General features: G+C 39.6%; 1 protein-coding gene across 1 annotated transcript; it reads right to left on the bottom strand.

Moving 5' to 3' along the window:
- Positions 1 to 339: 339 nt before the first annotated feature.
- On the bottom strand, positions 340 to 25,326 carry ttc12 (tetratricopeptide repeat domain 12). The gene is made up of 21 exons (XM_017713053.2): positions 25,199 to 25,326; positions 24,756 to 24,910; positions 21,684 to 21,714; positions 20,363 to 20,440; positions 20,133 to 20,254; positions 19,909 to 19,968; positions 18,994 to 19,065; positions 18,822 to 18,882; positions 14,558 to 14,746; positions 13,449 to 13,518; positions 12,917 to 13,005; positions 9,430 to 9,598; positions 8,578 to 8,670; positions 7,544 to 7,607; positions 7,331 to 7,465; positions 6,986 to 7,078; positions 6,736 to 6,804; positions 5,317 to 5,418; positions 4,098 to 4,197; positions 3,728 to 3,953; positions 340 to 620 (listed from the first exon to the last, which is right to left on the bottom strand). The coding sequence occupies exons 1-21, from the start codon at positions 25,254 to 25,256 to the stop codon at positions 551 to 553; spliced, it is 2,106 nt and encodes a 701-aa protein (XP_017568542.2). The 5' UTR covers positions 25,257 to 25,326; the 3' UTR covers positions 340 to 550.
- Positions 25,327 to 25,591: the final 265 nt, after the last annotated feature.

The raw sequence follows: 25,591 nt of genomic DNA on the forward strand, positions 1-25,591 counted from the left end.
TCTGAGATCTTGTCCAATGTGAAATCACTCCAGCTCACTTTCCTGTATGGCTTAATTGAGAGGATGCTCATTAAATTTGCTAAACTGTGCATCTGCTAGATTGTTTTCCATGATACAATTTCCAGAAATTGTGAGCATGGGCTCATAATTGTTCACCAGTGTCCAGAGACCACCAGGTTTCAGATTCATTAGAATGAACAACCACGTTTATTCATCATTTAAAATCCATATACAAAAAGCTATTATTTCTCCATTTGGCAACAGACAGAGGAAAATGCAATCAAACCATACAGACTTACAGAGTCAGTAATTCATGAAGGAAGAAAATTGAAACATGAATTGTCCTTGGGCAATCTAGTGCACCAGTGTCAGCCTCTTTAATTAAAATGAATACAGGGAACAGCTGCATAATAAAGGCCAGCCTTGGGTAGCAGAGGTTTATCTGTGAAAATCGTCCTGGTTGCAAATCTCAGGGCAGCACTCCAGCACCTGTGCATGTGTGCGTGTCTGCATGTGGCTGGGGCTTGAAGAACCAACAGGAAGAGAGGGCTTACGTGATCAATTTCAAACTGGAGTGAAGGATCTCTAGGCCATGAAGCTCCCTGAGTTTTGCCAAGTGCCTGAAAGTAAGAACAAAGCACAGTCATCAAACAACCGAATGGTTTTCATGCTCAGTGCAGCTATACCATCACCTGAAACAAGAAAAGAAATGCAGAGATTGAACACTGAATTTAAAAGAGCTTTTAAAACAAAGAGTCACATCAGTAGTCTGCTTTGCACATAAACAAGGCAGAATACAGATCCATTTTATTTTTATATGGTAACGCCTGCCGATTTACGCCCCTGCTATAGTCCAATTTGTCTAAAACACTTATTTCCCAGCATCTATTCTGGTCTTAGTTATTGAACTCTGTCCTAAACAGACTCTCTCTCACAGCCAAAGTGTGTCAGAGACGAGGCAGCGTCTCCTCCGAGAGGTGACAGGTTCTCCACTGCAGAAACTTGGGTCTGCTAAGAGTTTCTACTGAATTACATCACACTGTCTGAAATCAGTTTGTTATAACGTGTTTGGTGGAGCATTGAGGGAACATAAAATAGAAAAAAGGCTTTAAGGACAGCATGCTTTTGATCCTATACTGTGGCTAGATGGATCTGTAAATTTGTCGTCAATCTACAGTTGGGCACTGGAATTTCTAACACCTTAAGGTGACTGAGGTGTCCTTGAGCAAGACACCTAACCCCAACTGCTCACCGGGCGCTGCGGATTGGTGTGCTCACTGCCCTCTAGTGTGTGTGTGCGCTCACTAGAGTGGTGTTTCACCTCACGGATGGGTTAAATGCGGAGGTGAAATTTCCCCATTGTGGACTAATAAGGGTCACTTAACCCACTTGACCATTTCTATATGCCCTAATACTAGAAAACTGCCTCAGTCGTGTATGCAATAGACACTTTTACAGTTAAGTGTAGAAGTGTTAAAAGCATCATGCTCTGTATCTGACAGGTTGTGTACCTCTGATCAAAATATCTAAGGTCTGGTTTACCAGACACAGATTAAGCAGTGTTCAACTAAACTGACAAAAAAAATGATTGACATGCCTCTCGGCCACTCAGTCCTCTTAAAAAAACATTCCATCCACCATAAAAAAAAGATTCAGCTAAGCTCTTCATAACAAACTGGCAGTAAGTATGGCAGTGGCAGAGAACTGGTCTGAATTAAGCGATGGGGGACAGGTGATACTGAGTAACATCTCAATCATCAGGAGGGTGTTGCTGTTTGTTTTATTCCTGAAGATGAAAAGATTAAGCTATGACACACACACACACACACACACACACACACACACACGGTAACCTAAACTTTATCTGGGTTACTGTATTTTCTGAAATCATTTTAATATGAGGCCTAACAAAAAAAAAGGATGAAAATAATATCACAGAAAAAAAATGTTAAGATCAGTAAGCCAACACTTTAGCTGCTGTTAGCTTGTTCAATCAGGTAGATTAAACACTACAGTGTTCACAATCTTGATTACAACATTGTGTAATGGTAAATATTAATGCACTGAAGCACATGCCATTCTTTGTATAGTTTTCAAATTTGCTATATTGCTATAAAAAAACCTTTGAGTCCTCTTCAGCGCCAACTAGCTCCAGTGTTTGATTTTCCACAGCTGAATTTGTAGCTTTCGTCTCTAAAACCCATTTACATTTAAAACCTCTTCCTTATTAAAACACACAAAACCTGCCACTTTAAGGGTTGAGTGACTAAACAATTTCCCTGGTTTGATTAATTCTTGTTTCTAAATTATTTGTTTGCTTTGAAGTTGAATTCGGATTCAAAATGTCTTTACAACACAATGGTTGAGATGTAAGCAAATTAATTCTAGACAAACCTAGAAACTTAGTTGTCTTTACAGTAGCAGTGATGGGAACTAGGGGTTCCATTATCCGCAACACAAATTTAGCCATTTGATTTACTATACAAAACCAGCAGTGACACTCCATGTCTTCCGAGTTTTGATAAGTAACGTTTACAGTGGTAAATGTGACAAAAATAAGTTTTGGGAACTATTTTGCCTTATAACAACCTGCATGCAAATCTCGCCATGAAATGTATTTAAAAGTATGTTTTATGCAGGTTCTCATCATCACTATAATAATAATAATAATAATAATAATAATAATAAAGAACAGAGTATTTCACATCAAGCCATTCTGAATGACTTCACATTTTAACCAATTAATTCTGCAGAAATGTAGAAAAACTGGCAGAAACCCCCTTTAAACTAAAAAAAAAAAAAAAATCATATTTTGCCAGTTCACAGATATGCATGTCTGAACTGAACAAAAATGTTTTTAATGTACTCCTCTGTGCGCTTCCACGTTTTCCATTTTACTGCTCTACTTTCAGTCTCTGAAAATTGTTACAGATGCTACCAGGTAGCCTGTACTGACAACTGAGAGAGATATTTGTGGTTTTAATTTATACTTTACCCAGGCTGAAAGACAGAAGGGGAGGACAGAGAGTGTCCTTAGCATATGGACAATGGACCATTTTCTATTTCTTCACATCTACATTTTAGCGGTTGAGAGAATGACATTTTTACATAACAGAAGGTAAAAACAGACACTAAAACTTTGCAGTAGGTCATTTGCTGACAACTGCAGTTATTACAGCATAAGCTTCCTTCCTGTTAACAGATCCAGTATTTTTTCATAACTCACTCTTACCTCGGAAAGACTTGACGTAGCCTATTGTCTTCCCCATTTGTGCTGTTTTTTGAGGGGTTTTATGCTTTTTGGTGGAATCTTCATTTGAATTAAAAAGATGAATTCTCATTCTTCCTACAGACCATGGCCAGGCTAAACCAGTCAACGTTCACAGAGGGACCCACTGGAGAAGTGACAGAATGCAAGTGCCACTGGCAGTGTATCTGAAATGAGTCATTTAATGATTATTTAATGAAGTGTTTCAATTAAGAATCTTTCAGGAGGCCTAAAAAAAAAGCCACAATCTTTGCAGGCCCCCAGTCTTTTTGGGGCACCAGTGTATAGAGGCCTTCCATTAAACTGCAACTTTGCATTTGCTTATTAATTACTCTCCTTTGCTTTTCATTGTGTATAAAAACGTAGTGGTAAGAAAGTGGTGAGGAGTACAGGTTGGAGGTGAGGAGCTGTCAACTCTTATTATAATCAGAATGAAGGATCATATAGCTGCTGGTGTACCTGGGCTCTGCCTTGCACAGCTTCCCCAGAGCGATGGCAGCGTTCTGCTGCACGGCCGCTCTCGTGGCCTCGCCAGCAGCGTGACGCAGCAGGAGCGGCACACAGTCTGTGCCGAGGAGACTAGCAGCAGCTCCTTGCACCACCAAACAGTGTCCCAGACACAAAGCTGCATTCCCCAATACTACCTCATCACTGCTGCCCAGGAGCTTCCTCACAGTCACCAGCCCTGAATAAAACAAGTGCATGTACCACCCAAGATTAAGCCCACACACATACACACAAAGTCACTGTACAGTGACTGAAACTTATTGTGGAACACTGAATTCTATACCACCCTCCAAATACCCTTTCCCTGGCCTCCAATACGCACTCTTGTCAAACTTAACCAGCTCTTCACAGGCCTGCTGGCTGGAGGCGGTGCACACGGCAAGAGCTTTAATGGCGTATCTTGAGCTCGTCAGTCCTGCTACCTGATAGAACAAAGAGAAACACTTATCATTTTACCAAACATCACAGAGCTTTAACAAAAATGTCTGCTGGATCACAATCATATTCTGTTTTTAAAAAACACTTTCAAAACAAAACGAGCCCATAGCGTCCATGTGTCAGAGGTGCTAAAACTACAAACGTCAATTCTAAAAAAATTAAGACTGTATGTGGAATGGAAATGCGTTTTGATCTGCATTTAAACAAAAACAGTACATTGACACAATGTAACATCTTAATTTAGCATCATCATTGACCCAAGTGCAGAGTCATTTTTCTTCCTCCTTTTTTACTTTTGCAGACAGGTTTGTGCCAATATGGGGAGAAGTTGTGTGGGGGAACAAAAGGGATAGTGCTTTCGTGATACACTGAGGCATCAGCCTGTGCTAGACTCATACCACCCATCTACTGGTATGAAAACAGGTGGAGAAACCGCTTCAAGAAGCAGTGGACAAATGGTGGAACAGAGCAAACAAAGAAGACACCAAGAAACCAAAGCAAACAAAAAAACAAACAAACAAAAAAAACTGATTACAAGACCATCCTTCATTCACAATGGGAAAAGCTTTCTTTTTGTTCCTGAAAGATCAGAGTCCTGTGAATGAGTTTGATTGACTGTTTAGCTCAGCTATCTTCTCTACATTTCTTTCAGATCTCTTTTGCTTTTAACTGAATTTCTCTGCCTACTTTTTTTTTTTTTTTTTTTTTCTTTCCCCTCCCAAACAAAAAACAAACCTCTGCAGTACCATAGCATTCACCCCTCTACAAAGGTGTGACAGAGAGTTGTTGCTGGTGTGGGCTTTTAAGTTAAGGCCAGCAGGTGTGCCTGCTCAGTGCTAATTAGCATGGGGGATTCTGGGACTTGGAGTTTTTGACATCCACCAGCTCTCTTACTGCACCAACTCAGCCACCTGCGGGTTACCAGTGGTACAGGTTGACCCTTTACACTGTCAATAAACACATTTCATTGCATCCATAAATGCAAGTTATATTGTGCCTTTGTACTGTTTTCAGTTTAATTCAACCATAATTAATTCAAACTGAATTTACTAAACACTGCCTTTTAATTAGTATTTCACATACTGTCCCTTCTTTTGTCTTACCTTCAGAATCTTCAGAAGTCTCTTCACCACTCCTTGCTGCACAGCTTCCTGAGTGGCAGCAGCCGACCTGGGGAGGACCACACTCAGCAACCCAGCAGCTCTCTAAAGCCAAAGACAAATGTGCAAAGTCAATTCTCTGTAAAACCAACACCATTCTCAGACTGCACCCTTAAGACAGAGTATTTTTCAAGCAGCCTAGCGGCCAAGGAGGGGGACAACAGCCTCGTCTTAAATGTACTTTGTGACTCCTTGTCACAACCCCTGTTCAGGTCTTATCTGAGTGCTGAAAAGCTGGTACTTAAACAATCCACTCCATTATTCATCAGACAGGCGAGCCAGAGCACAACTGTTTCACCATAATTGTACGCAGAAAAACAGCTTGGGAGTTATGATCTGCCAACATAGCAAAGCCAGGAAGGCAGCGTGTGAAGTTTGATTTACATAGTCAGAGGAAATTGTCTCTGGTCTTATGCCTAGAGCCTCTACATTAGTCATTATGTAAATACTTCCTTGCATCCCGAATAAAATTCCCCAGAGCTTTTATTGCTAACCTAGAAAAAACATTAGCATTTTTAGGATGCCAAATTTTCACCATGCTGTAATCATACGGTACAATGTGAAAATCAGAAACCACCTTTTATTTATTTCATTTCTAAATTTTCAGCATTTCCTTTGTCCACCCTTCAGTTTTGTTACAGCTTGCATTTGTTTCATATTTGCTTTCAGTATTTTTTTCAAGAAATCAGCAGGGATGGTTTTCCACACCTTTTTCCCCACACCAAGTTCAGTCTTAGAAGTTGGTTAAATTTTCTACTTTCCACGATCCAAAAAATCCCAAACACATTCCATGACGTTGAGGTCTGGACTCTGGGGTGGACAGTCCATTGTTCTGAGCACATATCCTACTTTGTTCAGTCCATTGTTCATTTGCAAATATCCTACTTTCTATAACAGCATCTTGATAGCTACACATCCTTTCAGACTCAGTATTGAGTTTCTTCTCACAGTGGAAAGATGAGCAGAAACATCAGTGGATTTTTTCAAATGTGAAGCAACAGGAAAGCTTGTTTTTTGCTTTAAGTGCTGTTGAATCTGATGAAGACAGTTCTGGGGATCTACCAAGTCTTACTTGACTGGAAATAAACAAAGAGTGGTCAGTGACATTTGCACAGTACTGTATGTGAAAATCACCGGTTGTAAGTTAAATTTGATGGTCCATTGGAGTAAATTTAACACTGCAGAGTTGTCAGCGTGCATCTAATCCTTAATTATTGGTCATTAGTATGCTTACAAGCATAGAAAATAACACATAAGCTGTAGTTGAGAATGACCAGTTGCTGAGTGGGAGCTGGGAGATTGCTAATAACAGGGCTAAATTGATTTATGTTGGCTTGGGCAAAAATGCACAAATCCACTTACTGATATGATGCCTCCGTCCGGATCACTCAGCAAGGCCACACACTTGCTGCAGCCCACCACAGCATGTTCCTGGGTGATAAACACCAACACACTCACCAAACTCTCAGTGTAAGTGTTCTCTCAGTTTTCTCCAGATGAACAATAAGAGTACATTCTGTCCTGTTCATTCCAGCCCACCATCCTCCCTTTCTCTAAACAAATCAGTGTGTTAACCACAAAGTCTCAGCCTGTATCCCTTAACCCCACTTACTTGGATGACAGGAGTGGGATTAGAGGCTGTGTTGATCATCAGGCCCAGGAGGGGATAGAGAATGCTTCTGTATGCACAGCTAGCACAAGGCCCCTGGAACGAAAAATGTTATTTCATCTTGACACTACAAAAAATTAAATGTGTGTCATGTGAATTTGTAGTGATGTCAAAAACTTTTTTTTTTATATATGTCAGAGTTTGCACCATGTAATGCGAAAAGAAGCTTAAAACTCATCATCAAAATTCAAGCCTGTAAAACGGTATACATTATTCAGTGATGTTCAAGGACAGACTATCTGGACGAACCTTTCTGTCAAGAATGTTATCGCATTAAATCAAATTTACCATGGCACTAAAAGAGCTCTTCCAAAACGCTTCACAGCTTGCCATCTTGTTGCCAATAGCTTCATCCCGACACATGGCACCAATCACAGAAATTAAGGAGACGAGCAATTCTTGGCTGGGTGCTGATATATTGCCCTGGGCATGAAGAGAAACACTTTAGAAACATTTATAAAATCTTTAGACGTGAAAGATTTAAGATATCAATTACCTTACCAGCAAACACTCTAAAGGAGGAGTAAAAACTTCTGCAAAGTTCTCTCTGAACTGCATCTGAAACCTGCAAATAAAAGGACAAAATGGACTCATATATAAGCCTAGACTTCTGTTGTTCCTCACAAAACCCTCTTCTGTGCACACTGAGCTTAGGGCTTAGAAATCAACCAGAACTATTATCCTACTGTGAGCACTGATCCAGGCAGAGCTTTTAAATCTTGAGTTACTGACTTGTGCACTTGCCCACTGCAAGCAGAAAAGCAGGACTCGGTGTCTAGATTAAATATTTGACTCTTTATCAGTCCATTTACCCAGGATATTACTTTTGCTTGTGAACCGACTCACAAATAACTGACGTCCTGAGTGGCATACAGTCTTTCATGATGGCAACAATGCCAACTATACAATGAGCTCGTGGCTGAACCTTGATTGTCCAAGATGACCCAGTGAAGGTTAGCCTACACTGCAACATACCTTGCCATCTTTCAAACTACAGTACAGTGTAACAGTCCATAAACAACAAACAATCTCAATTTATTGCAGTGACATTCTTATGTCAGGACATCTGAAGGTACTTAATCATCTGTCCTTGATCCTGTCACACTTAAAGACCTAAAGCTCTAGATTCGAACATGAATATGGATTTTTTCCTGCAACAACTCATCACGCCAAAAGACATAATCCACCCTTTACAACTATGAATAGAGGTTGAATGGATTGTGAAAGACAGAGAGGTTCCTCTCTTTCTGAGAGATGACTAGTGGGACACTGAGGTGTGATGGATGGTTCAGTGTCAAACCTGTTCATTTTGTATTCTCAGGGGGCCTTGGCTATTGAGTTGAGTGAATCAGAATACGTCTCAGTTTAATACGTTTGGCTATGATGAATGTGCATGTAATGCTTTTGGGGGGGGGGGTTCATGTGCTGGTTTTACTGCGAAGGAACTGTTGTTCTCTGTGCTAGAATCCATTAAATTTGTGGCTAGGGAAGGCAGTGGGCGTGAAGTGGAAGTAAATATATTGACTGGGCATTACTTATTTTCTCCAGCTAAGTTCTCCAGAACAGTGAGTGCCATGGTTCCTGCCGTGACATCCTTACATACACAATCCATCAAGTTCTCCGCCATCCTGCAAGGGAGAGCAAGAAAATGGGTCGCACTCTGTAAGCAGATCCATCAAACAACTTTAATTAAAGATGGGGTGAATATCAGATCTATTATAGAGAGAAGACTAATTCACAAACTCATTCATGCATCAGATATAAAAATTTGTGTTTTTATTTTAATGTTTGCAACCACATCAACAACCACATCATATCATGTATCACTAAAAGGCTCATTTCATGACTGACTACAGTAACCCCATATTTATACTTTACTTGTACAATAACATTTACATACATACATTTTGCCCATAGCTGGATTTATGCTAGATTTTGGACTACAATAACTTTATATATTCACAGTGTTTTGTGTTTTCTTGACTTCAATAATCTGTTCCTTAAAATCCTTTCTGTGAAGTGTGCCTTCACTATGAAATTAACATTTTATTTCTAACACCAGCCAAATGTTACATTTTAATTTTTTTTAAATATGTAAATGTATGCATATTTAAGCAGATGACATCTTAAACATTCCTTTTTACAAAACTTACAAACACAAAGATTCTTTGTGATAAAATGTGCCAAGAAAGTGATATTAGAACCCACTTTAGTTCCCTAAAGAACTGTTTAATGGATGGTTGTGCCTTTTTTTGTAAATGTGATGTGCAAATGTTAAGAACCTTCAAAGAGCCTCCACATAATGCAAAGCTAACATATGTCCAAGCAAAAATTGTTTTAACAGTAAATTCATTTATTTTCAAGATGTGCGTTCTATCATCTCTTACCTGTGCAGACTGAGATTTTTAATCACCAAGCGTTTCCCATGCTGGGTCTCAGAGTACATGCAGAGCAACGTTAAGCACGCCTGCTGGATTGCTGACACTGGTGAGGCTAACCACTGGACAATCTGTTCTCTTGTGCTGGAACACTGTAGTAACAACAGCTGATTCTCCTCTGTAAGTGACAGCATTACAAGGAAATGAGAACAAGAATGTTTTAGGGCAGAGAAATAGAGAAAACTTTTGATTTAGAGTTAATTAGACATTATATTATTCCTCCACCACTAAACAGGCAAACACTAGAACACTAGAACCACTAAAGATATAATGAATGACAATCAGAATTGCTTATTAACTATTCGTTGTGTTTTAATCAGGAGCATAACCTTGCCTGGGCTTAAAGGGCTATAGCCCCGAATATTTTTAACCAGCCCCAGAACTCCTAACACGTTAATATATCACACGATTCACCCTGACTTGTTTACAAATCACTCTCAGCCATGGTTTCACTCAGGGTCACATTCACCCACGCCTCAAACTCGAGAGAGACAGACAGAGAGACAACATGAAAGAAAGAAGGCATTTGGACGATAAACAGAAAGATAGAGAGAGCATGGAAGAGCGTGCACTTGCACGTGAGAGAGAGAGAGAAAAGAGAAAGTGATAGACTGAGACAGAGGAAGAGAGAGAAGCACTATAGAGAGGGTGCGTGCGCAAGAGAAAGAGTGTGAGAGAGAGTGGCACGAGAGAAGGTGGTGTGCGCAAGAGAGAGAAACTGGTGCGAGAGAAAGAGTGCAAGGAAAAAAAAACTGAATGCCTAAAATCCCTCAAATTCACAAAACATATAATAAAAAGTAAGTTAACAGAACAAGGTGTGTGACATTTGAAATACAAATCCATTTTTTAAAAATTAAAACCTCAAATTAGTTTATATTGTTTTTACATAGTACATAATAAACTCGCTTATTTGAAAACCAGCCTGGTTAAGCTTGAAGTTAGAGGTGATAAAATATTTACCCAATATTTGTTGAGCCGTCTGGCTGCAGAGCTCTAGCAATGATTATCAGGACGCAGAAATACCCAAATGGAGTGTTCTTGTTTTCGCTTGATCTTTTATATTTAAAATATTGTTTTTTGTTTGGTTTTAGGCAAGAAGAGTATTACTGAATCACTGCTCAGCTTCTAATCAGCTTCTCTGTTAGCCGGACATTAGAGAGGCGACGTGTTTTAGATGTCTGATGTGCACGGGACTTTCACAGTGGCATTACTGAGGAAACATTTTTTTTCGCTGCGCATTCTGTTGATGTCTAAAACCTTATATTAAATAAAAAACTGCCAGCTGCACATTTATAGGCTTATTTAAAAAAACTGGCAGATGATATCCCAAAACAATTATTCAGTGAAGTGTGCTGAACCCCAAATTTTTACATGCCTAGCCAATACCCCTGGTTCCAATACACAAAATGCTAGTCAAAGCAAGTAAGCAGCACTTTAAAAATACAGGCACATGCACAAAAGACACTATGATGACTACTTATTCTTACTTTTATTACCATGTATAACATTTCTATCACTTCTTGTGAGGTTTCAAAACCTGTAACCGTCTCATAAAATTGGGCACACAGAAAAGACACCATTGGAGCACAAGTTTGACCTTAAAAAGTTTGATAAACTGTGGAAACCTACCTGGAAAAATACCTATAGACCTGTTATCTATACAGGCAGCTGAAGGCTAATCATTGATGGGGTCATATTTATGCAGCGCACTCTACCTGTCCTTATCATTTCCATTCCCCTCGCTGTGATGCCCCATTAAAAGCAGCACAGAACAGAGCCGATCTCTGTGAGTCGCCTTTGAACTAAACCTCAAGCTGCGCCACATGCTGTCTTTAGTTTGGCTCCCCCGAGCGCACAACTGGGTGCATTCTTATTGGGAAGAAAGAGACAGTGTCCCTCTCTTCTTTGTTGCTGTATTGTATGTCCAAACGTGTCCAGACACTTCTTCTAATTAATGAATACAGCCACCTTCAAGGGACACTCCAGCCAAAACCTGCTGTAAACATGCCTCCACACCAGCAGTAGTCTCCTAGGAGGAAAGAACTGGGAAGAACTTTTGAAAAACTACAAGCACTTTGGGGGAGGTTGTTTTTTGCAATAGTTGGCTAAAGCAGAAGGAAGCCAGATAGCTGGCATAACTAATAGTAAGACAAATGTCACATTTCTATTTCTTAGCTTCTACGTCTTTGGTAATTTAGTGGATTTCCTTATCGCTGTGGTGGGGGGGATGGGGGTAGGTTGGAAATACCCCTTTAAGGTGCACCCATTACTGCCACAGCGTTTCAACTGAGCACTGACAGCTTATCTAGACTCCATAGAAAAACAATGCTGACAGAATGGGACACTCTGGAGCAACCACACATGAACCAAAGGTCACCATGCCCAATGCCATGCGTCAGCTAGTTGTGTGTAAAACCCCAGCACTGGGCTGTGGAGCAGTGCAACTGTGTTCCCTACACTGATGATGCACCCGCTATTACGTACCTTTTCTGATGAGCTGGAGTGGTGTCTGTGATCCATAACTAATAATCCAACATCAATACCTGACTTAACTAATGCTCTTGTGGCTGAATGCTACCAAATCCTTACAGAACGTGTTCCAACATCTGTAAAGCCCTCCCAGACAGTAGAGGCTGTCACTACAGCAAAGGGGGTGCAAGCACTTTATTAATACCCTAAATTTCTCAAGAAATGTTGGATGAGCAGGTGTCTACAGACATTTGGACACTTTTAAATCAAAGCTCACAATTCATTCATGTAGTTTCCAGTTAAAATGATGAATAAGTACCAGTTATAAGACAATCCCCATGCATAAGTAAGGGGTAAATCAAAGACAAAAGACAGGAGATTCCAAAACTGGAAAAAAAAATGGAAAAACGTGTCCTTTGGGATCAATAAAATATGCAAGTGCCTGTCTGTCTGTCTGTCTGTCTATCTATCTAACAACAATGAATATGTTTGGGATTATTTGGATGGTGAGAAGCAGAAAGTACAACCAAATTTGAAAACTGAATTTTGGCAATATGGAAGAAACTTCTTGCAGATTTCTTTAAAAAACCTAAAGGTAAATCTCTCAAAAAGAATGGAAGCTGCAATGAAGACAAAGAGCGAACACACTAAATACTGAAAAATATAATGCTGCTGAGGTACTTTTCTGTTAAATACGCTTTCTGCTTTTTTATAACACTGAAAATGAATAACAGGTCTCTGAATTTTGCCAAACGATTGGGCATGTAACAGTATGTTAAGGCACTCAACAATACAGTGTGACGGTTGGTTCAATTAAGATATAGTAACATGCTACATACACAAAGTAGTAATTGTGTGCACGCCTTTGCCAAAGCTATACTGAAGGTACTTCCATGTGATGTAAACAAACTACCTGAAAATAGGGAAGCAGCTACCATTAAACTGTGAGGAAAATGGCAATACTTACCATTTCCACAGCAAACCACCCTCCACAATCTGAGCATAGATACACACAGCTCCTCGCTGTACGGCTCTTTAGAAGTCTGGGCAAGACAGCTGAATAGAGACAGAGACAGATAAAAGGTGCGGGAAATCATAAAGCACCTCTCCACGCTCAACGCTTGCTGCAAATCATGTTGAATTACAACAAAAACAACTAAACACACTTTAGAAGAAAACCCACTAGACCTAAGAGCCTGACATTTAATACATATTCAAATGAGTTAATTCATATACAGTCATTTCACAATTTGCCCACAACAAGGGTACTGATGAAGAGAGCTGTCTGAGACTTCTAAGGCTGCAATCAATCAAGGCCCAGCAGCACACAATTCACAGCAATGAATACACATGGTAAATGCCTTCACTTGCGGCAGCATCAAAAGGATTGAGGTCCTAGTGGAATTAACAGCATAGCTCGAAAATATCATTATGTGAACATGTTCCAAATGGACATGACTTATCGTGGGCTGTCAGAAGCGTATCCTCTGCAACCTTACCTTCTTACAAAGTTATTGCCAGCAATGATACTGAAGCCATTGTTTAACCGGAATAATGTCTGGCCAGTACCTAAGAGGAACAGAAGATACTGTTAACGTAGGCAGGTGTGTAGTGAGAGCCACATATCAACACCAAACCACCCTGAATGGCCTGAGAAACACAATCTCTTATAGTCAAGGGCAAAAGAGACAGAGAGGTAAAGTGAAATAAACAAAAACTCATTAAGAGCCAGGGCCAGCACTCTTATCTTGCAAAAAGCAGTACACCTTTTGTGGAAAGAAATTAGCCCACAAAAGCCCATTCAGGTATCTTCTATGTCCAGAGGTCTGGCTGCAGGCTATTTGTTTTAGAAAGCTTTCAAGACTTCACGGTTTGCGGGACTTTGACTTCGGGACATCAGTTGCGTCCACTGATGACTACCAACACAAAAATTGTTTTAATAGAATCAGCACAAAGGGCTTCACTTCACGACTCTGTCACATTATTTTTTAAACTTTAAGCCAAGTTGTTCTTCTAAAAGTACTTTTGTTCTAGGAAAATGTGCCTTTTCATTCTTTAGATGTCACACAGCTTCCATTTGTGCAGTACTCTAAGATCTAATGGCAGCCACTAAGGCATATGATTCAGTCCGAGCTGTGCAGACAGGGACATTGTTGATAGGTGCATAAATCCAATGATAGAGTTATTAAAAATGTAGCCGGCTGCCTTTATTAGGTTTTTGCCCACGTGTTCCTAATGGCATCGGAGGCTGCATCTGCAGCTGATGGCACAGATAATCGTGTCCTCATCATGAAGTGCTAATGAAGTGCACAGGAGGAGATCAATGAGACCTCCACACTCAGTCCCCCCGGTTGCTCTCTTCTACCTATTGATCCCCAGCACAACAAATATTGTCTTGTCTGCTGAGACAACACCAAGTCAAGGTATAGGCACATATTTAGCACAATTTTGTTCAACTAAATTCACTGAATGTTCCAGCAGAACAACGTGCTCTTTCCAGCTAAACAGAGACTCTCTGACAGGATGAGTGAGATACAGGCTGGGATATGACTGCAGGGGTGAGGAAGTGAAGGAGGAAGCTCATGAAGGAAGCATTATGAGCACTTACTGTCTTTGATAGCTTGTGAGAGAAGCTCCACTCCCTCACAGTAGTATTGGTTGATCTCACTGGATTTGTCCAGCTTTTTCAGCAAGTCGGGCACCGTGGTAACTCCTTCTTTACCCTCTCTAAGCTCCTGTCTTGCTATCTCTTCCTGAAAGTTCTTCTTCTCCTCCAGATCTACTTGTGCCAGGTAATCTATAGGTATGACAGTGATAGAACAGCACTGTAGTCCTGACTGGTGGGGCATATATGTAGGTGGTATCAGCATCAGTCAAAACAGCATTAAAATACTCTTATTTGTTATGAGCAGCATAAACAGAATTCTACAAAATGCTGAATTTATTAACATCAATTTCAGGACAAAGACCACTTTAAAAGCAGTGCAACCCATCAAACCTTATAAAACTTAGACATTTTCACAACACAAAATGAGTCTCATATTACATTTTTCTGTGGTATGATATGCTGCAAAAGAGAAAAATGTGTCAACAGTACCACATTTAAAACACTATTAAGTACTGTGAATGTAATTATTTTTAACATTACACATATTTCATTGCACTAAGTCAAGTTAAACAGGATTTTGTAAAGAAACACGCAGTTGATCCATGTTCTTGAAGTAGTGAAGATATATTAAATATTCATATACACAATAATGATAAATACTGTCACATTGCCCATTCCTATCAATTATGTAAAGTACTGTGAGCCTTTTTATTTATTTAATTTAAAATGACCATTAAGTACAAGTTTGTCTGTGTCAGTAAAACAAACTAAACTAAATATACTACATTTTTCAGTATTTAGTGTGTCAGCACTTCCATCCTTCTCAAGAGACTTGCTTTCAGTCTTTCAAAGATGTCTACAGGGATATTCTTCACACTTCCAAAATTCAGTCTTAGAAGTTGGTTGCATATTATAATGACAAATTTAGAACATATCATATTTATCAGTCCATAAATCCTCACTCCACAGCTTGGGCGGCCAGTATCAGTGTTCTGGTTTCCTTTGTTAGTAATGGCTTCTTGACAGCTACACATTCTTTAAGAGCCATTTTAGCTTGGAAGGATGGAAGAGTTAAAAGTGGCAATAGAGGCCGAAGTGGTGTAGAATGGACAAATTAAATACTAACAGAATTAACAGGCACATATGATTAATGTTTCTATCAAATATGTTTTCAGCTTTTTTCCTGGCACTGAAAAGTGAATAACTTGGTGGTCTCTGAATTTTGCACAGTACTGCAAGTTATGTGATTCGTGAGAAACTGAGAGTGTGAGAAAGGTGGATGAAGTGATGGTCTCACCCATATACAGTTCTCGTTTCAGTCAATCATTTTCTCTCAACATCATAACTCTCGGTTCGATCAAAATTTAAAGACAGTTTCTGGGTAAGCATGGTCTAAGGAGTTTCAGTGCTTTGAAAAAAGTATTTGCCTCTGACCTGATTTCTTCTAGTTTTGCAAATAACACATGTAAATGTTTCAGATCATCCAACAAATTTTGATATAAGATAAAGACCACACAAGTAAACACGAAATGCTGCTTTTATATTATCATTCTATTTAGTGAAATATAAAGATTTATTCAAAACACGTATCACCCATGTGAATAAGTAATTGCCACCAAAACCTAATAACAACTACCCTTGGCAGCAACAACTGCAATCAAATGTTTGCGATCAGTCTTTTACATCCCTGTGCAGTTAATTTTTCTCATTCTTCTTTGCAGAATTGTTTTAATTCAGTTAAGATGGAGGGTTCTTAAGCGTGAACTGCCCATGTAAGGTCTTGTCCCAGCATCTCAATGGTACTCAAGTCAGAAATTTGACTTGGCCACTCCAGAACCTTAAATTTGTTTCTTCTGAGCCACTCGGAGGTTGACTTGCTTGGGTGTTTAAGATCATTGTCCTGCTGCATAACCTAACTGCGCTTGAGCTTTAGGTCACAAATTGACTGGTGGACAGTATTTTCTGATAGAGAGTAGAATTCATGGTTCCATCAATTACGACAAGCCTTCCAGGTCCTGCAGAAGCAAAGCAGCCCTAGACCATCACACTACTGTAACGGGGAGCGAGGAGGCAGACGCATATGTGGAGATAAGTGAGATTTATTAAGGGCAAATCCAGGGTCTTGGTCAAAACGGTCCAGGGTCATAGAGCCAATATGGATAGAACGATGTACAGACATAACATAAACCAGAATAACCAACACAGCAGATAACACCAACAACAGAGACCAATACAAAGACCAATACAAAGATCAGCACAAAGACCAGCAAACACAAGGGGCAAACACAGGGCTTAAACACACATGGAAAACGAGGGACAGGTGGAAAACAGGTGTAGACAATGAGGGGCGGAGTCACAAAACGAGGGGACTAAACCAAAACAAACGCACATGGACAGGACTGGGAGGGGCCAATCGTGACAACTACCACCACCATGTTTGACTGTTGGTATGATGTTCTTATAGTGGAAATCCTTGTTAGCTTTACACCAGATGTAAAGGGACCATGTCTTTCAAAAAGTTCCACCCCTGACTGATCAATCAACAGAATACTATCCAGACATCCCAAGTCTCCCGGAAGTTTTTTTCGTGATCGGGAAAAAAAAGTCTGTGTCACCTACGTGTGCCTTTGTGTGCACTCTTGGCTGCTCGTTCTAGATTCCAGGAGATTTTATCTGACTTGTGGGCATCAGGGAGCCGCTATGTATAATCGTATAATATGCGGGAGACTCCCAGAGCTTCCGGGACACTTGGGATGTCTGACTATCCTAAAAGTCCTGGGGGTTCATTTAGATGTTTTTTTGGCACATGCAAGATGGACCTTTTTTGTGTTCTTTTTGGTCAGCAGTAGTTTGAGCCTTGTATCTGTTCCATGGATGCCGTTTTTTTCTGGTTTATTTAGCAGCTAAGGAGACAATTACTTATTCACATAGGTAGGTAGGACCACACAGCATTTTCCTTTCAATAAATAAAATCATTTAAAGACAACATTTTGTGTAATCTTTGTTTTATGTTAAAAGAAGTCTGATAATCTGAAACATTCAAGTGTGACAGATATGCAAAAATAGAAGAAATTGGGCCAAATACGTTTTCACAGCACTGTAGTTAAACAGACATGATAAACTCAATACTATTAAAGACATGAGTTGAAGTATAACTGAATAGCTCCCAAGCTAAAGTGTGATCATTCTAGCGTGACTTTAGTGCCTGAATGGGAATCAGCAGATACTGTGAATGTGGTCTTTAGGACTCACCCTCCAAAAGTTGTATACCTTATTGCTACAAGTTATAGTCATTTCTACCATCTCAAATGTCAAGCGGCAGTTTTTCAAGCAAATATGTTTGAATATACAAACAACAACGCACTTTCAGGCAATCCTTTATCAACTATGCACAGACAGAGAGAGATACAGATAGATGTATGTATGAGAGAAAGAGAGAGAGAGAGGCCACCATTCTTTTCTTGAATTTGAAGTTATTCATTTTTCAGTGTCAGAAAAAAACAGAAAAAATATATTTTGTCATTGTTTAGAGTCGCCATGCTTTTCCTTAGTTACAGCTTTTTTTTCATTCTTTTTGGGAGAGTTGCTTTCAGAAATCTGCAGGGATATTTTTCCACACCTCTAACGTTGTGGAAGTTGGCTAAATAATGCTAAACACATTCAGTGATGTTGAAGTCTGGACTCTAGGGTGGACAGTTTTCTGCTTATCATGATTCAGATTATCTCAATTACAAATTGATGTGCATCAGTTCATAAAACCTTACTCCAAATCTCAGCTGCCCGGTTTTTGTGTTCCAGCACAAGTGTTCTTCTTTTTTGTTTATTTCCTTCTGTCAGTACCAGCTTTTTGACAGCTACACATCCTTTCAGACTGCTGCTCTGTCTCCTCACAGCAAAAGGATGGACAGAAACACCTGATATTTTTTCAGATCTGAAGCAAAAGTAGGGCTTGATTTTTCTACTCTCTCAAAGCTTTGAGGGTTTATCTGCTGGAGACAGATTTGTCAGTCTACCAGGTCATTTTTAAACTCTAGAAAGGAGGAACCTCCAGTTTTTTCCCTCATTTTCCTTTCTTTCCCCTCCTTATGCAAGTGGATTATCTATCTAGTCTCTCTAAATCTCCTGAAAATGAATAACGTGTACACAGTTGTTGTTTGATGGGTGGTACTGAGTGAAAGGTAAACTTAATTGTGACAATATAGCACATGTCTGATACTGATTCTTAATCCATAGGATACATGTTAATAGCATGTTTAAAACTTACCTTTCACCAGGCTTTCGCGCTCTGGCTCTATATCCAGTATCTTTTCATAGCAAAGCCTGGACTGAAGAATTGCAGAGATAGTAAGAAAGAAATCTGACATTAATTGGAAAGAAAGTCTGCAAAATAAAATCCCAAATCATGTGAGAATTCAAGTGTGGCCAATCGTTCATACCTCTGTAAAATTCTTCATTGCTAGATGTGCTCTTCCCATGTGAACGTATGCCTTAATACACTTATCATTACACTGTGGACGAGATGCATGACATGAATTAATCACCTGAATGTATGAAAAATTCATCAGGGATTCATCATCAACTTACAAGTTGTAACACTGGTTTCCTAGTACTGTGTGTTTTTGTATATCTTCCATGTGCCTTTGTTTTCCTTTGACATGTGCTTTTGTTGTCATATTGGCTCCACCCCTGTCCTGCCCTGTCTGCCCTGCGATGGACTGGTGACCTGTACAGGGTGTATCCTGCCTTCCACCCGAAGACTGCTGGGATAGGCTCCAGCACCCCCCCGCGACCCTGATGGAGAAGCGGCTTAGAAAATGGATGGATGGATGGATGGATATTTGCTCAGGCCCTTTGACTTGCATTGTGTCTATATACCCTGTTGCTTGTTTCTCTCGTTGTTGGTTTTTGTTTCCTATTTAGTTCTGTTTACTTTGTTTGGCTTCATCATGGATTTATCTGCTCCACTCACCTCTGCTACTGTGTTTTTGGACTCTGTGTTTAAATAAAAGTAACTCACACTTGCATCCTGCCCCAATGCCTCCTACATTATATAAGGTTCTATTCTGAAGCTGAGCAAAGAACACGTATCTTCATTAACGTTTTTCAAGAAAAGAGTATTTTTATTAGGTATGGAGTATTCTAAAGAGAAAAGAAGGTTAATGTGATTTAGCACAGGTTGTAAGAACAAGGCCTGACTTCAACCCAGTTTTCTCTCTGAACAAAAGTTCTGTTCATCGAACGCTGTCCTTGCATGTTCCCAAATGGGATGGGGATCAGAGAAACAGTGCCTGAGCTGACATTATGATGAATGAGTGGGCACCTCTGACACGTTTACTTGTAGTTACACTTACCTTCAGGGCCCACTCACAGTCACTTATGGCCTCTTTATACTTCTTCAGCTTGATAAAGGCCTGTGTGATCAACCAGAATAGAGAACATAAGATGCAGACATTAACTTATCACGAACACGCTTCATTATTCCAAGAATATAACTGTACTTTACGACTCTATATAACCAGCTGTTTGCAAGAATTAATGCTTGTGAAAAAATCAGAGACAGAGTGACATTGAGAACCTGAGCTCTGTTTGTGTAGAGGGCCTGCATGTCACGAAGCTGCTCCAGACCTTCAGTGTAAAACTTGACAGCCACTTCATAGTCACCGAGGGCAAAAGCTTTATTTCCTTTCTCCTTCAGGGCTGCACGTTGAATAGGGAGAATGATGGTGAAGCTGCGATTGTAAATTCAGCTAGATAACACTGGAGTGATTTCAAAGAAGAGCATCTCGCATACATACACACACACACCTTTGGCCCGCTCCTCTTTCACCTGCCTCCTCTTCCTTCTCTCCTCTGCGTCTTTTTCTAAAGCTTTCATGAAATTCTCTGAAGAATTTGCGGGAGTAAAAGAAAGAAGGCAAGGAATATTTAAACACAAGCACATACTGATTTCCAGAAGTTCTAAACATGTACTGAAAAATTAATTACTGATCCTCTAAGACAGGGGTTCTCAACCTTTCCCACCCCAAGGCCCACCTGTTTCTAACTACAAAGCATATCAGGCCACAGGAAACTAAAATAAACTTTTTAAATGCATTTTTTTTTTCTTTTCTTAAGTCTGACACTGAAAACCTGAGAATCGGGCACTGAAAAGATCACACTGTCCATTTGTTTTTTTTTTTGCGGTAATGTTAAAAAACAGCATGTTAAAAAAAGTATAGGTCTAGTTATGTTAAAAAAAGGGGAAAAAAAGAAGAAAGAATATAGATATTCAAGGTGGATTTGGAGCTGCAGTCTATCACATGAACTTCACTGAAAATACTCCACTAGATTTTCCTCAGGAGTAAACGTTTGGTCTCCAGATGTCTCGTTAGTTTTGAGGGTATTTGTGATTCATTTCAGATAACCATGCCAAACCACACTCCACTCACCGGGCTTTGGGACTAGCATCGCCACAATCAACAATAACAATAAACCTTGATATCTGTTTCTTTAGTCCAAAAATATGTTCCAATCCATGAGTCGAAATTAAATGCATCTCTTACCTATTACCTTATTTAACAGCAGCTTGACCAAATTAAGTCTGTAAAGAGTCAACTGTTAAAACAGGCACATTATGCTGACAGTACAGCACCAACGTGCTGCTAGAAGTTGAAAGTCAGCTTTGTTGACAAATTTCTTCATTTTATCATAGAATAAAAAAGCAGGGTTCATTTGAAACGATTTTTGCCAGACCAGCCTCAGCTATCTGTTGCAGACCTGAGTACAGGTGGAGTATTCACTCATAGCAATGGAGCAAACAAAAGAAAAAATCTGGTGGGTCAACACCAAACAAGGTAGGTGTGAAAGCACCCTTTGAAGCTTCTCCATCTCTGGCTCACAAACTACTTTTACGAGTACTTTTAAAGTGACGTTACCAGCCCTCTACAAACTATTGCCTCCCCCTTAGCACAAGCCAGCGGACCAAGGCCCACAGGTTGAGAAACCCTGCCTTAAGCCAAACATGAAGCTTTGCCTGTGTTAAAAGTTAATTATCAAACAGTATTGAACCTCCAAGCACATATGGCATTGAAAATCAGCTGAAAAGCAGTTTAGACTATTATACACAGCAGTACAACAGTAAGCCTACCTTGACTTGGGTTGGGTTCAAACATTGGATTCTAGGAATCAAAATATGACCTTGCTTAATATAAAATCAAGCACAAATGCATGACATCATACTTTTCATTAGACTACAAGAATTTGACTGAAGTTACAACACAAACCAAATATGAACCATTTCTGCTGCTGTGTTGCTTTCTAACAAGTTTGTGGAAAACCTCTGATTTACTACAATTTATATACATGCAGTGCTGGGTAGAGCAGCCTAATAAATAATCAAGTGAAACTCTTTCTACTTCAATTAAATGACGGCTCAAGCAGAAGGTAGCTCCCAATAAATGACTTGAGAAGTACTCAAGTATTGATTAACATCATATAGAACTGCAGTGTAACTTCTTCAACTTGTTCGGCCACCAAGACAGCAAGTGTATGGATCTCTACTGCAGGGATGGAAGACCATTCTTAGGAAAAGATATTCCTTCAATTGGTAGTTTTGGAAATGGTGGTGGAGAAGGCTGTCTAACATCTCAGTCCAAAATCCCCCATAGGTCTTCAACTGAGCTGAGATCTAGTGACTATGCAGGCCAAAGTTTAAAGGTGTAACTTTTGCATTGATTTGTGATGACACATTGACTCATGCCAGCAAAAAGCTCCCTACTGCACATGCACATGTCCAGGTGTGGAGAATATCCATGCCCAATAATGAACCTTCTTTCAAAGTCACTTGATCCAAAATCATGGGCCAAAACTGGGCCTGCTCAGCATTTTTATACATGCTACAGTGCAAAGTAGGATGTTTTCCATTAATTTGTCATTCATCTGTAATTGCTTTTGTGAGTCATTACAAGCCTTTTTAATGAAAATGTGCTAAAACTGTACTGAATATAGTTTTTAATTGGATATTATAGACCCTGCAACATAATGAGGCACAGTTTTTTCACTTCAACATTTTTTTTTCCAAGTAAAAAGGGACAGCAATCGGGACAATTACTATAACCTTCTGGCAGTACAGCAAAATCCTACACACTAATTCATGTCACTGAATTCACAATAAAAGAATAAACTTAACTTTAATTGTATTGAATTACTTGAATAATAATTTTGGGGGAAAACACATGTTCTATCCTCAGGTAAGGAACGGCAGCTGAAGCTTCTTCCCTCACTTAATCTGACCTCTACACTGTTCTCAAGTCCTTTCATTCTGTAGCTTGTCCATTGACCCATCTCCATTAAGTTTCAGCTCCATCTTTTCTTTATGATGTCTTATGATACATTAGCTCTTAAAAGAAAACAGCAGTCAGTAAAAACCACAATGACCAATTTTACCCAGCATGTTCAGCCGAAGTGGACAGTGCTTAAATATTCTTTGTCACATTAGATACAATTGGTCACATTATTGGTTAAATAACATTTTCAAAAAAGATCAATGTAAAGCTGCGTTGCTTTTCACTGGCCAACCAACCATATAAGAGAAACACAAAAAAAGTATATTGATTTCTTCTGCATAAAAAAGCTCTCTCATCTGTCAGTACATTCACCATGAGTTTGGTGGAATAACACCAATTTTAATTCATGATCAAACTCAAAATGATGATGGTTACATTTGACTGATTTCAGTTACTCGAAGAGAAATGCTACAAGACGCTTGTGTCTTCATCTTATTCTGACAGCAATACTCGATCAATACTGATTGTGTCAGTGCCACCAAAGGGGGGTAGTAACTGGTTGCTTGCTGAAGTTAAAACTTTTGACAGATTTGTACTTTACTGAGTATTCTTTACTTTGTGTTCTTTACTTACTATTACATTGTGTGAATGACAGTATCTACATTACACCACTTACGCTCAGTAGTGGACAGTAACTGAGTAAATGTAATGCTACAATTTGAGAAATCTGTCGTTCCTTTTGGTTTCTGTGTGTATAAAAACGTAACATGTCAAAACAAAAGAAGCGCAAAGCCAGAGCACCAATCAGGGCACAGCGGTCACTTTGTTCTGAGCTTGTTTTGACCTGTTGGTCATACCGACCCAGTGCAGCACACGGTTCAACGTCAGCGCAGCAGCGTAAAACTTTGGGAGCACATGCGTCTATAAATGATGAACTAACCTAACTTTGTGTAAATAGAGCACAGTATAGAAATATGTCCACATATGCAGTCGAGACTGACGCGTTTCTTTTTTCCTGAATTCATACAAACACTTTCATTTTATAGTAAATTAGTTTGGGCTGGTTTATGTTTATGAACAGAGGCCTACAGATCAACATAGTAAAGGAGCTCATCTGTGATCCTGAGTTTAAAGCCAGTTTTTATTCAACTTAAACTTGGAACTAAGTTGTAAATAAATCTGAAACTGAAACTTTGCTTGTGTGTAAAAGTGATTTCAGAGCCACTCGGTTCTCCCTGATGGAAACTGTTTACCTTCAGTGTTTTGTGCTTATGATCATTTTAATAGACGTCAGCGTCACTAATTAATGACGTTCTATTAAAAGACTGGTTTACCAAGAGAGACGCTGGAGGACTTTCACCTGAAATGAGTTCATGAAGCCAGTCTGGTTATAAAAATGATAGCAGGACATCAGAGCCAGAATTACTCTTTTACTACTTTTACTTTATACTTAAGTACAATTGAAGGCAAATACTTTAGTACTTTTACTCAAGATGAGGTCTAAAGGGAGGAACTTCTACTTTTACTGGAGGAATATTTGACCTTGGGGGTCTCTATTTTAACTCAAGTACATGATTTGTGTACTTCATCCACCTCTGCTTACGCTATACATCTCATTTTCGAGGTTTGTCACTTTTCTTTCAGAGCAAGAGCATCAAAATGAGAAGAACAGCACTTAGAACAGCCATTATCATTGCATATGTTGGCGGATGCAGGATTTAAGTTGAACTGCAGTTTTATAAGTTAATCAGCAAGTAAACATTTTTTTAACTGGTTCTTTTGCACGTCTACTCCAGCTGTTATTGAAAAGTACTTTTACTTCTACTCAAGTTATTGATTCAGTGAAAATGCGTTTGTTAGTCTGGCTATAGGCTACTCTACGTACCTCTGCTTCCAGCACTGCACATATTTAGATCCATACAAACATATGTTACCAGTGGTCCGCTGGCAGACGAGGGTTTTTTATTTATGACAGTCCTGTTGAGGTGAGTTTTCTCTTCTTCAAAAGAGGCAACAAATCGGTCTGCCTTTTCTACAGCTCTCTCCTGAGTGGCCACATCGCTGGAGTTCAGCTCCTTCATCAGCTCATCTGTAACACGCAAAGGGCAACGTTGTATTTACGTTTCTTTGACGTCAAAAAAAGAGAAGCCATAAGAGAAATACTCATCTATCTTTTCCGTAAGCAACGGGTTCACTAATGCGGGTTACAATACTTCATGGAGCTTTTGTCCGCGGTAGTTAGCTTAGCACAGTTAGCCACCAGCATATCAGAACAAGCCTTAACAACGTCGTATAGCAGCTAGCCGTGTAGCTAGGCAGTGAGTTTATCTCAAGTCAGAACAGACTGGGGCACTTTGTAAAACTTAAACACACTTACTTATTTCATCAACGTTCCTCAGGAACTTTTCCAAATCTTCATTCTCGCTGTGCTCCATACTTATTTGGTTAACTATGAAGGCTGATTTAACTGTCTGTGGCCAGCACTCTCTCTCCCGTTCACCTGTAACCATGGCGACGTCGCGCGTGCTCACGTGCTTACCTGTAGCCATAGCAACGTGTTCCATAGCAACAAGGCTGTTGTTCTTCGTTGAGGTCTAACTTACCAAAGAAAGGAGAGTAATGAAAAAGCGCGTGTGCAAGCTAAACAGCTTCATTAAAACCGTATCATTATTTTAAGAAGCAGTTAAAGGGGAACTCCACGTATTTTTCAAAAATTTTCTGCGTAATTAAACGGCTAAGTAATAAACAAAGGCTCGCATTCAGAGTGGTC

The sequence above is a fragment of the Pygocentrus nattereri genome, chromosome 17, assembly GCF_015220715.1.
Source record: "Pygocentrus nattereri isolate fPygNat1 chromosome 17, fPygNat1.pri, whole genome shotgun sequence".
NCBI classification, from domain to species: Eukaryota; Metazoa; Chordata; class Actinopteri; order Characiformes; family Serrasalmidae; genus Pygocentrus; species Pygocentrus nattereri.